We start from the raw sequence: 19,886 nt of genomic DNA, 5'->3' as shown, positions 1-19,886 counted from the left end.
CCCACTGAGGTTTCACTGCCGTACATAAGTGGAGTAACCCTCAACCCCAGAAGCCCCCTCTTGTGCCGGGTAGAATCGGGAAGTAACCCTTCCTTATCTACACATCCGATTGGCTCATACAACCCTGGGAGAACATCTAGTTACAAGGCCAAGCCATACCATATTGGTCTCGTGGTTACCTTATTTGCCATGGGTGTTCGCTCCACAAACCGGTCCTTAAAATGGTCTGGGCAAGACCTCCAATAACCCCATAAGGGTATATTACCAAACAACTAAACAACCAACCATGTCGGGAAAAGTAGCCCTTTCTTACCCAAAACCCCAATTAACAACATTAATTTCCATGATATTCTTCCTATATCAATTTTTAGTTCATAACTCAAGATTCATCATCCTACACGCTACATGTTCATCTAAAGCATGGCTAAGCATAAACATGATGATCTGGTATGGATAAAGCACCTATTTCAAACACTAGAATTTGCTATACTACCCATTTGTAAAACAGCATGCACATTTGTCAAAGACTCGCTTTATGTAAAAACTAGGTTCTGCAATATGGTCAAGACACTTGCCTTTGTCGAAGTGTTGCACAGGACCTTCAAAATCTTCCTCTTGAAAGTTGCCGAACTCCTGGGCTGAACCGTCTACACGAACACACAATCTAACATAAGAACAGTACACCAAACATTCCTAAAACTAGATGAAAACCCTATAAACAGATTCTACGCGACGCTACGATCGCTTGAGCGTGAAAATCGCCTAAATCGGAGCTACGAACAAAAAGTTATGATTATTTGAAGTTCCAGGGGTGTTTCTGCAAAATTTTAGTTTAATTCTGAGAATAAAATGATTAATTTTTATACTGAAAACCTTATTTATTGCACCTGTTGACGTCATAAATAAAAAGAATTGTTTGCTGCTGGAATAACATGTGAACCGGGTCCACGGGCCGTGGACCGGAGGGAAGGCCTTCGGTCCACCAGACCGCGATGGCGACAGGCACGGCAGGGGCTGCCGGACTTGGCCGAAAATCGGGCTCCGGTGGCCGGTACGCTCCGGCGAGCGGCGAAAAGCGATGAGGAGGAGCCGGCGAACTTACCCCGAGCAAAAGGAAGACCGGAGGGCTGTCGGGGTGATCGGCCGACGACAAGGACGATGGTGGCGGTCAGTGCTGCGGCAGAAGGGGAGTTCTGGCGCCCGAACAACGACGGCGACCTGAAGACTCGGCTCTGGATGGTCCTGCAGGTCCAAAGGAGCGGTTAGCTTAGCCGGAGAGGGCGCACACGTGATGGACGATGACGGCGGCGCATCTCACCGGAGCCGAAGAACAGAAGGGGCGGCGACGGCGTTCCTAGCAGAAAAACGAGGAGTGAGCGGGTGGGTGGCGTGCGGGACCTCGCCGAGGTGGTAGAGGGCTGCTTAAATAGGGGAAAGCATGAGCGGGGTGGCCGAAATTCGAAGGGGAAGGGGCGGCGGCCATGGCCTTAATGGTCGGCGGTTTCTTGCAATCACCGCGCAATAGAGAGGGGAAAAGAAAGGGAAATAGCCGGGGAACGCTTGGTGGAGCTTAAGGGTTTGAATTCGGCGGTTATAGGGAGAGGAGAGGGCACCGAGGAAGAGAATTGGCATGCGGCCATTGAAGCACTAGAGCGGCCAGAGGAAGGAGAAGAGGAGCTGTCAGCTCGGCTTGGCGCAGCCGGCTTCGTCTCGGGGCTTAGCGGGTCCACACGGCAGCAAGAGCGGGCGCTGGCTCAGGACTCCGGTAGGCCGGCTCGGCCCGTGGGCCGGCACGGGGAAAGGGGAGGTCGGCGGCCCACGCTGGAGGGAAGGGAAAAAAAAGGAGAAGGGGGAGGGGTTTGGGCCGAGGGAGAGGATTTCGGCCCGAGAGCGCTTTCTGATTTTCCAAAACTTTTTTCCAATTGAATTTCATCAAATTTTCCAATGAGGTTTTAAAGCGGCGAAACCTAGCGAGATTTTGCAAACTTTTTCCACCCAATAAAACCTTATTGCATCTACAACGGCATGAATGCATTCAAACAATTATCCTAGGCCAAGTTAATTTTAGAAATTAATTTCCTATTGAGCTAAGTTGCAACACCTGAGTTAATTTCTATGAAATTTTAAATTATTGCAAAAATTTGAATTTTGGGTGTTACAAGATCGTTCCTGTACGTGCATGTGATCAAGGCTATATAAGCCATGTACTCGTTTGTTTAATTATCTGAGTGAATACAGAAAACAAAAAAAAGGCGTGAGTCGCCGAATATCTATGCTCTCGTGTGAGTGTGTCTGCAACAGAGCTTGTGTTCGCGTGAGTTTCTTCCTTGGTGATCACGTGAGTTCGCTGCTGCGCGAGTTCGATCCTTGGTCGATTCCCAACATTTGGCATCAGAGCCATGTATGCCCAAGATCCTGTGCTACTACCTTGACTTCATGGCGATGGTTCCGCACAGTGCCAGGGGAAGTAGTGGTGTCTCGCTCGCGTACCCGCTGCTCTCCTCGACGAACTACACCGCGTGGGCGATCAAGGTGGAGGCCATTCTTGATGCTCAGGGCCTTTGGGAGGCCGTGAATCTGGCGGAAGGCGAGGTGGTAGACGCACGGAAGGACAAGACGGCGAGGGCACAACTTCTCCAAGTGCTACCGGAGGACATCCTCATGCAGGTTTCACAAAAGAAGACGGCGAAAGAGCTTTGGGACAGCCTCAAGACGAGGTTCGTCGGAGCCAACCGCGTCAAGGCCGCTTGTCTTTCAACCTTGAAAGGCGAGTTCGACTTGCTACACATGAAGGAGGGGGAGCCGTTGGACGACTATGCTGGCAAAATCAGTGGCATGGTGGCGAGGTACGCCAACCTCGGTGCAACACTCGACGACTCCGCCATGGTCAAGAATCTCCTCGACACCGTCCCAGATCGGCTCTACCCTGTCGTTGTGGGGATCGAGCAATTTTGTGATGTGGAGAAGATGCCGTTTGAGGAGGCGCTTGGGAGGCTGAAGGCCTTCGACGAGCGTTCTCGGCGGCGCACTCAAGCCAGCGAGACCGGTGATGGCCAGCTCCTGCTCACGGCGGCCGAGTGGCAGTCTCAGCAAAAGGACAAGTCCACACGAAAGAAAGGTAAATGCAATAATTGCGGTGTTCGTGGGCATTTTGCCAAGAAATGCCGCGAGCCAAAGAAGGAAGAGGCGCTCCTCGCGACAGCCGATGACGAGCCGTGTCTCCTGTGATGAAGCATTGAGAAGGCAAGTCAAGATTAGGGGGAATTTGTTAGCACTAATCTTGACTTACATGTATTTTAAAGTCTTGTATATATGTTAGATGTGTTAGTCGCATTAGTTGTTGGACGTTTTGCATGAGAATGTGTCTGGAAATGTGATGAGTTCACGTTGAGGCTGAGAAGTAGTGCGTATATGTCATGCACGAGAAGAAGTGTATCTATGCATGTGTGTGTTGCATGTAGGAGTTAGCTTAGTTCGTGATTAGTGGCAGCCGTGTGTTGGTGTGTGTTTAGTTGATGACTGGATCATTAAGGAATAAGTAGAGTTCGACAATTAGTTAGCTGCATGCATGCATGTTAGTTAGGCACATCTCTGAGGCGTGGGCTGGTGGTAAGGTTATTTGCCGCTTCATGCATGAGTTAGTGGCTCATGCAAGTGGAGTTTGTGCCTGTGTGCGCATGAGACCATTCCTGTACGTGCATGTGATGAAAGCTATATAAGCCATGTACTCGTTTGTTTAATTAACCGAGTGAATACAGAAAACAAAAAAAGGGCGGGAGTCGCCATATATCTGTGCTCTCGTGTGAGTGTGTCTACAACAGAGCTTGTGTTCGTGTGAGTTTCTTCCAAGGTGATCGCGTGAGTTCGCTGCTGCGCGAGTTCGATCCTTGGTCTATTCCCAACAGTGCGGAGGTGGCCCCCGGCTGCGGAGTGGTGGTGCGCCAGGCCTCCGATCGACGGCGTGGGGGCCTCCGTCTGCGGTGCAGACGGGCCTCTAGGCGGGGCCAACACGCGGTCCGAGCGAAGGCAGGCGGTCGTGGCTGCCCCGAAGCCGTGTGTGCATAGTTGCAGCTGCCTGTACAGGTTAGAGGAAAACTACGAAGGGATGCGATGGTTTTTTAGCACAGTTCTACGTGTCCATGCGGCTCCTTTAAACATACCGTCTCTTAAAAATATGGCAGGCTTTCTATCATGGTCAAGTTTACATGTCTGGACTGACTTTAAACATATTATATCTTGAAAAAGAAGTGGCTAGAAGGTAGTTATCACTATATAAAAAATGAATAAGGATGACAGGTCATAATCGTTATAGGCGCACTTGTCACCCTGAACGCATCACTGATGATATGTAATCAGTGACGGGTAAGGACCTATCACCAATAAGATCATTGGTGACGGGTCAAAACTTAACCTGTCACTTATTAGATTCATTGGTGATAGATCACAACTGTGACCCATCACTTATAACTTGTTTGTGACCCGTCACTTATGACTGATATACGGTTTTCGCGTTTTTAGATGCGAAAAAAATCAAAAAAATAATTTTCACCTAAGTCAATCCAACTCAGGCCTATCGCCACTCGCCACGTGTCTCTACCTATTTTTCAAGCTGTTTTTAGAATTTGCGTTCCGTGGGAATCGAACTCGCGACGGCCCCTCGTGCGCATAGCTGCCTAACCACCCCAACCTCGTGTGCGTCCTGAAGGGACTTGGATAAAAGATCCTTTTAACTACTTTGCCGAGGGTTATTTATAACCATTCATAAATGATGGGTTTTTACAATAGACATAAAACCCAGTTGACTCAAAGTGTCTTCGGTTAAATAGTCATAACTTTTGCATACGGACTCCGATTTTGACGTTTTTTAACTCTACGAATATTTACAGAAAAAGTTATATCCGTTTCTCCCTAACTTGTCTGGTTCGGCGAATTTTTCGAGACCTAAAATGGCTTGGAAGATTGAGTTCTTGCCTACCGAAGTTTCTGCACCGTTTTCAGAACGAGCGTTTGTCTACATAGCCGTTACCCCTTACATCAAACTTGAGCAAAAATGTACAATAGTTCATATTCTAGTGCTTCTGAAGTGAGAAAAAATAAAATAAAATAAATTTTTTTGCAATGTTTCGATTATTTTCTGTATTTCTGAATAACGTCATTAGTGACGGGTCATAACTTGACCCGTCACTTATAACAGGCCTATAAGACCCGTCACCAATGACTGGCCTACAATGACCTGTGAGTAATGAGTTGTCATTGGTGACGGGTCAAGTTTTCACCCGTCACCAATGATTGACATTAGTGACGGGTCATATCTACGACCCGCCACTTTTATTATAAGTGATAGGTCGTAATGACCCGTCACTTATATAGTGTCTTCTTTGTCTATTTTTCATGTAGTATATCTTAAGATATTTTAACGCTACTTGCAACTCTAAGATAACATGGTGAGTACTAAGTTATTTAAGGTACAACAAGGTAGGCCTAGATAGCACAAACACGCTGGGTTGCCACCTCTGACAAAGAGATGAGCTTATAAGTGGTTTGGACGGGTGGGCACTGCATAGGTCAGGAGCTATCCGCTAGCCACGTGAATGTTGTAGGCTATTCCTGTCCTCTCATATGTGCTTTCTTAGACCGTACACTACGAGGACTCATGTTTGTGCACGTCAAGTAGATAAATATGCTACTATTTTTCACACTGCAAGAACAAATATCCCTTAGTCATCGTATGAACACGAGAGCTTTAGTCAAGTATTGCGACATCATACCCTGTTGTGGACATTGAGTGTGTTAGGAGCCCACGCCGAGTGGACAGAGCCTACCCCCTAACATGCTAGTGATTTACACTCATCCGGGGAAAAGCATCTAGCATCACTCTATTTGTCCGTTTGTTACTCCCGAGGTTCATGCACACTTACCTTCGTGTGGAGTAGTGTCCAAAGGTATGCACGTGTATATGCGGTGCGATGGTTAGCTTCCTGAATCTAAAGACTTGCGTGGTGCCCGTCAATGAGCCACGCAATCGAAGCTACCCTCCACATAGCGCATGAAAGACGATAGGGGACGCTCAATGAGAGGCCACCCTGGCCTTGCCGCGCATGGCAAGGGGTCCGATAGGAGAAGATGCGCTAGTACCCTTGGAGCTGCGCTGTTGCGGCCTCCCTATACTTATTGTCGAAGCCACGAAGGGTGTGGGCTTGCTTGTGCAGAGCCCCGCTATCACTACCCTCCCCGTGCATCGCCCAGTGCATTAAGCTGCGCGGTGCTCAACTCTGAGCTCGAGTATTGCAAGGGTGTCAGATTATCTGATCATGCTTGCTTAGCATGCCCTCAACTTCTCTCCTTTCATGGCTTCTTGTGTCGAGAGCCCCACAGACGGTGCACTGTTGGGGCACGAAGATGTGCCCTAAACAGATATGACGAGAGCCTCGCTTATAGGAGGAGGCCCAAGCTTGGAGCTATGCAGTGAGCCGAAAGGAGAGAGCAGAGGGAGATGCTATCTATGGAAGCTTTTGTCATAGGGGAAAACCTCTTGGGGGGTTCCTGCCCTTGAAGGCTTATTCATAGAGAGGGGAATGAGAAATTACCAGTTTACCTTTAAAATATTATGTTATAATCGTGTGCATAAAGGGATATTTTAGGTATTTGACCCTTTTATATACGACAGTGCGTCGTCTAAATATCTCCAGGTTAGGGTGTTCCCCCAACACCTAGAATGGCCATTTAAAGGTTCACGAATATTCATCCTAGAGGTGCTTCTAACCTATCAGGACCATTTAAACCAACCTAGCATGTATTTCATTGTTTACGCTCTCGGTTCACGAATATTCATCCTATTTAAGTGTTTAAAATCATTGTACAGGTTCCAATCTAAAGGTGCAAGAGACTATGAAAATCATTATAGAAGCCACCATTCTATTTTGGAAGTTACACAAGCACCATATCATACGGTCAAACAGTGCTAGAGGTATTTGACATCAAATTAAAGTTGTAGAGGGTATGCCGATAAAAAACAAGTTGTATGGAGGATTTTAACAAGCTCCCAAAGTTGCATGTGGGTTTTTGTAATTTTCCTATTTATGTATTACAGTTTTTTCTTTCTTGGAATTCAGAGATGGTTACTAATGCCAAAGAATACAAATAATGTTATGGCTTAGTTTTGAAGAAAAATGAAAAAAATGAATTTTAGATGTTGCTAAACATAAATATGAAACAGGAACCACCTCTTGATATAATGTGAAGATGTGCGGGTACAACTTCACTCACTAGCATTCAAATTTTGATGTCCAAAATTTACACACTTGAGTGCTTTCGTCGATTTTATTTGTAAACATGTGATAGAAGACGCATTCACAAATATGTAAGCATGACATATGCGTATTGTAGTGTTTGTACGCGTGTGTCATCCTTGTAACCGAAAACAACCAGAACAAACATATGTAAGTCGATCGAACACTACTGTAAACAACTCAGGACTACTAGATCCGCAACACAAAGTTACAAATATTGGGATGCTACTATGCCGGGTTGTGTCCTAGTGGATGGGAAGTTTTGTATTCGCATCAGGCCAACTCTCAATGTATTGGAAATATACATCCAAACTCGAATAGTATTGTGGCACATGTGTTCGCATGAGGGAACCGAACTGTATTCCCTTTTGTTGGAAATACACATCCAAACTCGAATAGTATCTAGGACGAATTGGCCTGAGATTGATGAAATACAAACAGCTCGACCTTATACATGGTCTAGTGTAGTGTTTGTCAAATATCTAACTATAAGGTATATGCATATAAGGAGTATACCATACACAGATAGGTATATACAACACATACTAGGAAAGTTTAAATTGGTTACCCGACTCGGGACAATCAGTATAAAAAACAGATCTATTTACTTAGATGTCAAGAAAGACAACTCATTATCACTACTACAGAATAGTACATCATTGCCAACTCCAAAACCCCATTTACTGCCGGTTTTGGAGCCGATAGTGAGTAACGGGTAGTGGTAGTCAGGGACTATCAGTGCCAGCTCTGTGGACAGTGAGTAACGGAAAGTGGTTATCACTGCCGGCTAAAGGATTCAGTCGGCAGTGATTCCTTGGGGTATCACTGCCAGTTGGTGGTTTCAGTCGGTAGTGATTCTCAAGGCATCACTTCCCGGCTGAAGCTTTCAGCCAGCAGTGTTGTGCCCCCTTTCTACTCCGGCCCTATCCTCCCTCTCTCTCATCGATCTCTCCGTCTCTCTCCCACTCAATACATGCATACAATGAGACATATGTAATATAAATCAATAATAAATGCACCTTCATTAATATATAGTAATTTATGTCACACATATATACATACGTTCTCACATGTCACCCCTTAAAAATCGGTCGAGTTGTGCCAGTCCAATATCCCTCTACCTTTCCCGCGATGAGGATCGTGTCTCCACACAGATGGCTGATAGCATGTGTACGTGCGGGGATGCCGGGGGGCTGATGGTGTTGGACCGGAGCACCCGACCACACCTGATCGACCACACCGTCGCCTAAGATTCAGAATCGTCGGCGTGTCAAAGACATCGAAGTCCGACTCCTGAATGCTAGTACGTTTTCAGCATTTTGCCTCCTCCGTAGCACACTGACGGGCCACCCTCTCGTTGTCGTCCTCCTGGGCATACTTACGGGACGCTGCTTCTTGCTCCTCCGCAATGCACAACTGATGGCCAGCTTCTCATCCTCCTCCTCTTTGGCATACTGACAGGCAATGGCTTCTAGCTCCTTCTTCGCATCATTGTTGGAAGGCCATCTATCAAACGGTCATCCGACGGTACCAACTCTGAAATACACCTTCATTAATACATAGTAATTCATGTCCTATATTAATACATAGTAATTAATGTCCTTCATTAAAATTGTGTCATTTAGCGATATATAAGCCGTCTAACCCTCTGGTAGACTTCCTCCTTGTCGCATACTCTGTAATAGAAGGTACGGTATAATCTGAAGGTTTGTCACTGGTCGACGACATGATCAGTTCATGAAACTCATCATTTGGGTTGATAACATGTTGTAGAAAAAATAGCCCTATTAGGCCATGATTATGATTTTGATGATTAATGATAGTATAGTCAATGGGACTAACATGTTTGTCAAGTATATAGTTTAGTAGGTCTCATGGATGCAACAAAAGAGAAGTCACCAAAGCCGAAACAAAGAGAGGAATGAATTGGACTTGTTCCATGAATTTTGATGTGATCAAATGGGATGGATTTCTATATGATCTTGTAGATCTCTTCACAAGCTTTCCATAGAGCCCAATATCATCAAAATCGTAGTTCGGAGCAAAAAGTTATGCTCAAAATACATAACGCTATTCTGCTGAAATTTACCTGACCGGATAATCCGGTGCTCATGTCAAAAGTAGTCTGGTGCTACATCGGATAATCCGGTGAGAACAATAAAAAATAGTTCAGTGTTCACAGAAAGTTTGCAGTGGAGTCTTTTGCCTCACTGGATGATCCGGTGTTCACAAAATAAACACATCGGACTATTATTTTTAGAGAGCTCCAAAATGAACGTATACACATAGGATAATCTAGTGCATTTGTTTGGTGTTTAGTGAGTCATCACAGGATAATCCGGCGTTTACATAGGCTTGAGTGGGGTTCGGCTAGTTTGTGAGAGTGTACTCACGGATGATCTGGTGTTAGTACAACTGTTCTCACAAGATCATCCGGTGTTAACTGCTTTTTAGAGCCATTGGGTCAACGGCTAGTGCGCTAGTTTGAGGCCATAAATACCCCTCCACTCAGTCATTGAGTGTGCTAGAGTCTTGAGAAGTTGATGTATACCTGAGAAGATATCTAAGCCACCAAAAATGTTTAAAGTGATCATCCAAGGCAATTAAGCATAAGATTAGTGAGTGAGTGCTTATAGGCCTATACAGTGAGTTGCTAGGTGATTTCTGCCTAGAGTGTGGATCAAGGAATGATCCAACAATATATCTCTTGGTACGCTAGCACCTTGGAGTCTTGGTGACTCACTGGCATACTTGTTGACCCTCTGACTTGGTGTGGAGCGGCGGCAAGGCGATTGTGCAGGGACATGGAGACCCTTACTTTTGTGGCTCAAGCTCTGAAGTGATCACGGCAGTGGTGAGACCTTGTCTTGGTGGCTTAGTGGCTCATCCGGGTGGAGGCCTTGTCTTTGTGACTTGGTGGCTCAAAGGCCGTGACCGGGTGCCGACCGGGAGCATATCCTTTGTGGAGCTCCAACATGGACTAGGGGTGGCATTCATGCCATCGATACCACGAGAAAAAATTCTTGTGTTGAGTTTGCTCTCTCTACCTTATTTACGTTTTCACATTTATTTACTTGCAATTTACCTTCTTAGATAGGTTGCAAGCGCTTTGTTTAGTAGAGTAGACACACTAGATAAATCTAGAGTATATTTAGATAGAATTTGATATATATTTATCTTGTATTGTTTTTGGAGTCGGAATAGTTCCAAGTGTCCTAATTCACCCCCCTCTTACGATGTCACCGATCCCTACACATGTTCCATAAAGAACTCGGCGATCTGTTCATGAAGGGCATTTATTTCTACAGGTTGTAACTCTTTTGTGCTTTGTTTGGAGCGTTGCGTTTGAAGAATTGAAAGAATTAGTCATTGAACACGTGTAGAAATTAAAAAGAAGGTATCAATATATTATTTCATACCTCAAGATCATTAAACCTGACAGCGTCTCTGTCCGCCGTCTGAGCTGAATCCGTGCATGAAAGTTAGAACATAAAACGCGCAGAAATTCTTGTCAGGTGGCTGCCTCATACACTGCAAGAGAAAATGATTCGTTAGTGGAATGAATTGAACCATTTTATTTAGTAGGAAATGCAAGACATGAATATTTCGTGCGTATCAGAAAGTCGGTTTTTACATTATACTCCTTCCTGAATGGAAAGTTGAATATGAATACCAATTAAACTCACATATGAATACCAATTAAACTTAGATGCAATTGTCGAGATGATGAAATGATCGAGTTTACCTGTTTAGAATGTCGATGAGATTTTGGTAAGTCATCTGAGCTCTCTTTTGTGAGTCCAAGATAATGATCTTGCTCAAGTCTGGGTGGATGATAAGGAGGATCCAATGAAAGTTGTAGGAATATTATGTCACCATAGCAAATTAGTACTAGAATCGAGTTGCCCCTAAAAGCAGAACGCCCTAGCGCGCAAGCACATACTCATAGTTGTAAGGTAAGAGTACGAATTTTTTGTATTGGTGGTGAAGCAGACACTTCAATATGTAGTTCTCGGTAAAATCTGGACTCTCACTTACAAGCGTCTGGTTCACGAGCCTAGGATCGATGAATCCTACTTTATGAACAAATTGTTTTCTGCATGCGCGGTTCTCTATTCTATGAAATAGAGAAGTTAGCCATGCAATTTCAAGGTACAAGATCATATAACGTGATTCAAATGCATAAGTCACTTACAGAGTCCATACTCTGACTATAGCCACGTCGAGGGCATCTTCCTTGTACAGTTCATACAAGTCCTTAAAATACACCCAGAAGGAGTTATCCCCATTGAGGAAATATTCCTTTGTGTATCATACAGGGAATGCTTGCAAACCATGCCTGGATTGCTCTAAGTATCACTGATGTAATCAGCGCATTTGAGTTGTCAGGTTTATTTCTATATCTGGTTTGACCAAAGGTTTGGCCAACTCAAACGGCCATGTAACATCCAACTTTGCAATATCCGCTTCCATAGTAAGCCGTGTTAGTTTTTCTGCTGATAGTCCAGAAGTAGCCAAGAAGTCCCCAATGTTTAGAGCATCTTGAACGATTGGAGTTGATTTGCTCTTAGCATGCTTCTTATTGATACATTCGTAATCACTTGGTGGCTTACTTGAAACCACCCCCGTCTATTTAGATTTGGTCATATTTATGAAAAATTTTATGGTATCTTCAGGCACAACAGGCTTCGGTGGAGGATATAAATGAGTCATGACACTGGCATCCACAATCTTTTTGAGTTTGTCAACAGTGAGTGAATAGACATCCTTCAGTTCTGCCAACTTCTTAGATGCCACCGGCTTCTTAGATGATGTCGTCTACTTGGATGTTGCAGAACTTTATCTTGTTTTCTGAGCTGATAGCTGGCTTGTTGATGGCACTAGCTTCTTGAGCAGTGGACTACTACGAGGCGATGGATGAGGAGGTGGACTTCTTTCGGGAGATGGCTGAGTAGAGGGAGATCTTCGAGGCGACGGTAGCCCGGGGTGTAGTGGAGAGTAGAGATTCTCGATAGCTGTCCCTGGTGGAAACACTAGTAGGCTTTCTCTCACGCGATGAATGTGTGCTCGTTCTCTCCTATAGTGTTCGCCCCCTCCTCTGCGGGGTAATCCACCTCAACATGACAGTACTAGTCAACTACCTCGTCTACTTCAACCACGGTGTCCATGCAAATGGTCATGGGAGCCACGGGGATAAGCCACACTAAAAGCCACCTTGATGGCAATGTTCCTAGCACCAATGTGCAGTTCACACGGTGTTCGTGATGTGATGACGCCCATGGGATAAGTGATGGTGTTAGCTCCCGGAACTCCTGTGGACACACAGCTAATCCGTCGAGCATCAAGGCTGGAGTGCAAAACATTAGGAGACATTGTAGGCCGTTCCCGATCACTCACAATGGTGCCCCATTCAAGCATGAGGACTTGTTGTACCGCTTGTGCTATCTTTTCGTCTATATGTTCCCTCCCATGTTGTAGAGATTGTTTAAGAATTTGCATCATCCTAGCTTGTTCTGCCTCTCATTCTGCATCTCACTCTGCTTGGGATCTCTTTTGACTCTTGTAACTGTCGACATCACATGGGAATCCATATTTCCAACCCATACTCCAGCGTCTCGTGTGCGACCACAGTGGTCCTTGTTTTCCAGGGCCAAGGTGAGCTCATCCCTATCCCTGTCTGGCTTGAAAGAGCCTTATGCAGACTGATCATAGGGTTCCGCAAGCTTTTTTGCAAGAGTTTGCATCACTTCCTAGTCTTTTGAGCTCGTAATGCATAAGCTTCCATCAGACGAGTAAGAAGCGCCCCTCCCAAGAAAGAAGCGCGTAGATCGATCGCTCCAACCCTCTGTCTCAGGAGTGACATCTCTCTCACAGTTGATCTAGCTGTTGTTGCCACTATTGTTCTTTCCTCACATACCCACGATTGCCAACTTTGTGGGGGTAGAGGTTCTTCTTTGAGCTTGCTTTGTTCATCTCACTCAACCTCTGTGCTTCTTCCAATAACTTGTACTCTGCAAAGTCTTGCCAATGATCTTCCAATTGCGGCCACTTGTGGAAATGAAAGTCCCATGATCATTAGCATCTTACGCTTAACTACTTCCATATCTGTCCCTTCAGGGAAGTTGAACTTCTCTAATATTTTGGGTCATAAGATGTCGTTCTTGATCGAATCAGGAACCACGTGCAGATCACCATGTTTGTCAGTCCACAATCTGTAGCTGATGGGCACGTGATCCTTATCAGCAATCCCACAGACTGACTTGTAGGGCCCTAGAACTCTCTCTGGTGTAGTTGGCTCCCCAGAACTTCTTATTTTCAAAGTTAGTCAGTTTTAGTTCGAGTTGGATGACTTGACTGTTGTATACCACAACAGATTTATGTTTGGACTTGTATCCTTTGTAACATGCTCCACTGAATCCATTAACTTATGCATGACATTCCTCCCAAGTGGAGAACACTCCACTTTGCCGACCACGATGAACAATATACCATGTCATAGCAGTCCAAAATTTCATAGAATATACAAAAATGATATACTACAAACCACAGTAACACCAAAGAATGTTCAGTACTAATTATTTGTTCCGAGAGAAAGCATTGTCTTGAGAGAAGCAGCTCACTAAACTAGTAGGACTGGCGCATAAATGCTAACTTGAGAAGAATGCTTCCTCTCCGAACAGGTAATCTGTACTGAAGTCCTAGAAGTAATAAAGAAATATGGCATCAAGCCATATCAGCATCGCAAATATTTTATTGTATTTCAAAAGAAGAAAAACAAAAAACAAACATAAAATAGTCATCAGCATCATATGCAACCACCATCCAACAAAGAGTCTATTATTTGATTGGTCCACATCAAATTATGGAGATAATTATATACGACTGCAAGCTCAACTGAGATAGTGAAAAGATGTGCAAGGTGAATGTGTAATAACGAAACCAGTCGAGAAACTAAAACAAGTAAGAAAATAGTGCAGTTTTCAATGGCCGAGTTTTGAATGAACTTAAAAAACATGTCTGCTAGTTGATTGAAGTTCCCTTCCTGTCATGTCCTAAGCAACTGCATAACTTGGGATATACAACAATATAAGAAAGTAATCCCATATTTACTTTCTCATTGCTGAAAAAGATCATATAGCTCTTTTTTACTAAGAACATTGATGCATCCTTTACATTAACAAGCATGACTTAGTTTGATAGAGCGTTAAATTAGATATGGGGGAAATTGAAAAGGAGACTAAACATTGTAATAGTCTTACACTCAAGTTCACCACTTATGAAGAAATAGGGGAGCATTGGAATAGGACACATGCATCTGGTTGAAATTGGACTAGTTTTACAAATTATGGTTCTACCTACTTCTTAAATTGCTGCAAAATCTAACTCGGAGTGCAAATAGTTGTCCATCAGGCCAATACAACACAATGAATATCATGAACACATTCAGCACCCAATAGGCAAGAAAATGATACAGTTGACTTCATGAATTCGATGTGCTATTAAAGATGACTTTCATCTTCCTGTCCATGGCAAAACATCCATCGAACATGCATAAGTGCACAAAAGCATTCATTTGAGAAATCTATACAAGCAATGGCCTACGGTACAAGCAACAATGTCAGGACTGAAAGGGGTAGAAGATGGCTTGGTGGGCAAGGACCCATAGCAACCAAGCAGAAGAGCCTACAGCACAGCAGAGCGAAACGACAGCGCAACCCAATGCCACAGGCAACTTGGGTGCGGACGCGACCTTAGACTTCTTCTCTTTGACTTTATCTGGGTTGAGATTGATCTCCATCTCAACAATCTGAAAGCAACAAGACTGAGTACAGAAGGTACTCAATAAGTTATATACTACTTCAAGGGTTGATAGATGCATAATAGATATTTTAAGGATAAACCTTGCAGCATAGTTTTGAGCGTAAATCAGGTTTTATGCAAGTATCCAGGTATATTCTCCACTATTATCCTTTTGAAATAAATGTAACAAAGCTTTTGAAAACAATTTTAAAAGTAACAAATGCAGGCATCTTTTATTGATACTGAGTATCATCTCAAGTCCCTAATGTATTAGAAGGTGACCTGGTAACAAAGCTGTTGAAACAGTTTTAAAATCAGAAGCAGGGTAACAAGTTATATTTGGGGTTTTCGGTCCTGGGAGGGGCTACACCTCACTGCGCAGTCCCTATTATCACATCTAGTGTACCTCTAGTACCACACAGCTTCTAGCGGATTTAGCCAGGAACCTCATCATACGGACATCTAGTCCACACACTCACTCATCAAGACGCAAACACCCGGAGTCTATTCAAGCGTGACCATGCCTTCGCACGTTCGTGACCGTGGACACAGCTATTCGAATAGATTGACACACGAGATATGCTCAACCTCCATCTGTTGCAGGCGGAGGAGCGAATCATACAGAGACTCTCCAAACACCTTTCCTACCGGGCTTTTCCATGAGACACACCAAGTACCAGAGTTGCATGTTCCAAATGCCAGTATCCCTTTTTAAGCCTAAGCCGGTCCATAAAACCTCCAAACAGCGGGACAAATGGACTCTTGACTGCTCGCTGCTCTCAGCCTCCTAGTATGATACCCAACTTAGTTCGGTGAAGGAAAGTCAAGTCCTGCTCATACAAGATGCATGGTTGCACTGGGGTGGCTAAGCATGACGACGCAAGACTCAGTCCTTAAGCGGCCGGACCAGGCATCTTCATTGGCAATAAATACCATCAGGTAACTCAAGCCCCTAAGAGCATCCTCCCCAGAGGAGAACTCTACCTGTCCACATCAAAACAGTTTTCACCCATTTTTACACATCACCCTCCCTATCCCACACGACATCAAGAATTTCACAACTATTACGGAATTCACAACCATCAAGGATTCATGGTATATAAGTTATTATTGATAACAGTAAATCTTATTTCCAAGGAGAGGTGTTTTAAAAGTGTCGTCTCCGAGGAGACATATTCAATCCTAAGCATGCTAGATATCATAGCATCATTCAATGTTAATATAGATAATGACAGGTAATCCTAGAGTGATATGTATTCTGAATGATGATATTCAAGACATGACATGTGTTTGATAGAATTAACTAATACAAGTTGCTTGGTAAACCAATGACCTTGCATCAGCTGTGAATAAAATAACAACATATCCATTATTGGTAAAGAACAAAAAGGTGTTCTGGTAGAATTAAATAGGGCAAATCTGTGCAAACAGCAAAGGCTAACTAGTACTCCGTAAATTGATGAGTGTTCTGAAGGGGAAATATTCGGTCAACAGATTAATTAAGAATTTGTGGAAGAGCACTGCCTTTTACCATATTCCTGAGGGAAGTATAAACAAATTTGGCATGCCATCCATAACCTCAAGTAAAAAAAATAAAACTACCAGCAACTCCACAGCCTCCATTGTTTACTCAATTAGCAAGAGGCTGAAGCTCACAAATCATAACACTGAGGCCTAGTCTAAAATCTTACTATTCCCTACATTTATGCAACTAACAAACCTTTTAAGTCCATTCTTGGAGCTTCAAGCTAATGGTTATCATGATGCAGCTAATAAGACTCATGATCTTGACAATCATGATGCAACACTTAACAAAACTAAACTATAATTGAGTAATCCAGTTTTAGTTGATTATGTATATTATCTGAAAACCATAAGTTCAGTATGATCAATGAAATAGGACTTTCCTTCCTGAAGGAATTCATGATTGGTCTTGTCATTCAAATCTCCCGGGTTCTTCTTCATCAGACCTTGCCTTCAGTTCCTTCTTCGTGTCCTAGCTTAGAATCTTGACTTTGAGCCTACGCAGATTAACGATAAAAAGCGCACAGCGACTAAGCAAATGAACACCAGAATAAAACCAAGAAATACCAAAGTAAAGAAAAGCGATAGGGAAAGCAACGAAAGCTAACCTAGTAGAAAGACGGTCTGCAACACTTAGCTAAGTGAAACTGATACACAGATAATAGCGGAATCATTTAGCAAAGCTGGGTTAAGCTGTTAACTTAATTGTTTTATTAACCTAAGAGAAAGCCTAAACAAGCATGATCAACAGGGTGAGCGTTTATTAGTTTAACTGTCAAAAGATGATAGTTAGGGTTTCAACGTGTAAGTGAGTGCACGTGTACCGACACAAACGTATGTGTGATACTTACATCTATATGTATGTGAGCACGTATACATATATACGTGAGTATAACTCTATGCAATTATATGTGCTTAAGTGTTGAATTAAACATTCTAATCTATAGCACTAAATATGGTTATTTAGTAATTAATTTTAATTACTTAGTGTTATTTAATTTCCATACTAATTTAGCTATATACTATAGCTATGTTAAAAGCATGCATGTAATTAATTAATTAATTAATTAAGTAGTTTAATGTATTCTTTGAATCTAATTAATTAATTATCAAAAGGTTATTCCATTAATTAATTATTAGCATTTAAATTATTCTATCATATTCTAATGACCAGTATTTATTTATTTAATAGCTACACTATTTAACTTATTACATTAGGTATACTAGGATTAATTCTATAGCTTAAAGCATGAAATAACAATATACTTCTAAACATTTAATTCAAAGATTAAACCGTTTAGTTATTCTAATTTTAAAACTATTCATTAATAACATGATGATTAAACCTACACTTAAGCTAGATTAACATAAGCAACTAATCTATGATTATAACCCTAACATGGTTATTGAATTATCTAAACTCAGCTTTATTTAATAAAGACAAAACCTACTCTAGGTTAATCGCCTTAACAAGAAATAAATACCGAGCGAGAAAATTAAATAAACTCCAAAAATCACAAGATTTGATGAAGAGATATATTATAATTTTAGAAGAATATCGGTGAAAGAATTGCCGAAATCGGAGTTGAAACGGATGAGCTACGATCGTCGAAAGATTTGCTAGAAGGATACTCTCTGGAAAAAAAAAGAAAAGATCTACTATTCCTTGGATTTGGTCCACGAGGTTGTGAACCAGAGTGGCTTGTGAGCGAAGTTCACGGTGCATGGAGCTCGGTAGACTGGAGGAGTATTGCGTAAGTAGATTCGGTCCACAGGCCAGTGAACCGAGGCGGCTCGGGCCAGACTAGAGAGGGGTGCCGGAGTGTAGAGGGGCACCGGGGAGAGAAGGGTGGCACCGGTGATGAAGCTCACTGGAGAGGGAGCGAGTAGAGCAGAAGGAGGCTCGGTGTGAGGGAGAGTGGAGGGAGACCGGAGCAGGGTGAGGGGCGCGAGTGGAGAGGGACATCGGCCGGGGCGAGGGTCGGAGTAGAGGTGGCGGCCGACTAAGGGAAAGGAGGCGGCACCATAGGGGATCTTGTCGGCCAGGCAAGGAAGAGGTGGCCAGCAGAGAGAGTTCGGGGAGAGAGCATGGCGCGCCGAGAGATGGAGTGAGCGGCTGGAGAGAGGACGGGGCTCGCCGGCCGGGGCGAGGAGATTTCACCGGAGGGAGTGGTGGTAGGGAGAAGCTGGGATGGCGCGGCGACGCGACTCACAGACAAGTGGTGGCGCGGGGGACGGCATGCGCACAGCGCTACAGCGGAATGCGAAGGCGCACAACGGCTATGCATAGGGATGGCGCGGCATAGTCACTTACGGAAACGGTGAGGCTATGGCGCGGCGTGCGGACAGAGGGCCAAGCGGCGCAGTGCGTTACGCACTATGGAGGTGGCGCGGTGTGAGCACGGCCGAGCAGCTGTGATCGGGAAAGGGAAGAGGAGATGAGGTGGTGCTCACCGGGAGCACTGGACGGTGTGTCCACGACCAGAGGTGGCGGTGTGGTGGTTCACGGCGACGGCGAAGTGGCTCGAGTGAGCAGCTTGATGCCGTGAGAGGGTTCAGTTTGGCGGGGTGGCGCACTGGCTGGATGTGGCCGAGCGGCCAGGACAGCGCAGAGGAGACGGTGCAAAACAGCATGGTGCGATTGCATGTGGTGGCAGAAGAGCGCACGGCGGCAGCGTGCTCAGCGGCAGTGAGCGTGGCGATGGCTAGGATAGAAAGGCGCAGTGGAGACTCGACAACGGCAGTGCTCAGTGTGGTTGCTTGTGTGTATGTATACTTGTGTGTGCTCGTGCATGTATGTGGCGTGGGGATTCTTCCACAGGTGGAGAGAGGAGAGGAGCATAGAGCTACTGCTCGGTGTGTATGTATGAGAGAGTGGTGCTTGCTATTGCTTGCAGGGGAAGCATGAGGGGAGGAGAGGAAATGGGTTTTGGCCTCCTCGATGAAATATCAAAGAAGGGGAGAGGAAAGAAGGAGAGAGCAGGGCATGGGCAGCTGAGTGTGTGGGTGATCTTTTGCTGGCCATTGTGATAAATATCAGGGAGGGAGAGAGAACATAGAGAGATGGGAAAACATATGAGGAGAGAGGAGCAGGGAGATGAGAGAGAAGGAGAGTTGAAAGAGAGTGTGAAATATTTTGTGTAACCAACCAAATTGATGTATTTGAATTGTAAATGAAATGTGTGATAATTCAAATAAAGGTATTTGAATTTGAACTACATTATGTGATGATTCGATGATTCAAATTGATTGCATTTGAATTGAGATTTATGC

The 19,886-nt window shown here is 44.2% G+C and overlaps 1 protein-coding gene across 1 annotated transcript; it reads left to right on the top strand.

Annotated features, from left to right (window-relative positions):
- The first annotated feature begins 2,763 nt into the window (after nucleotides 1-2,763).
- On the top strand, nucleotides 2,764-3,228 carry LOC133914663 (uncharacterized). Its single transcript, XM_062357718.1, has one exon. The coding sequence runs from the start codon at nucleotides 2,788-2,790 to the stop codon at nucleotides 3,226-3,228; it is 441 nt and encodes a 146-aa protein (XP_062213702.1). The 5' UTR covers nucleotides 2,764-2,787.
- The last annotated feature ends 16,658 nt before the right edge of the window (nucleotides 3,229-19,886 follow it).

This window comes from Phragmites australis, chromosome 4 (genome assembly GCF_958298935.1).
Source record: "Phragmites australis chromosome 4, lpPhrAust1.1, whole genome shotgun sequence".
Lineage (NCBI taxonomy): Eukaryota > Viridiplantae > Streptophyta > Magnoliopsida > Poales > Poaceae > Phragmites > Phragmites australis.
Note: the sequence above shows the minus strand (reverse complement) of the source record. Positions and strands in the feature narration are given on the sequence as shown.

Coding starts and splice junctions, on each gene's coding strand:
- LOC133914663 (XM_062357718.1), top strand. CDS start 2,788: ATGAAGGAGGGGGAGCCGTTGGACGACTATGCTGGCAAAATCAGTGGC.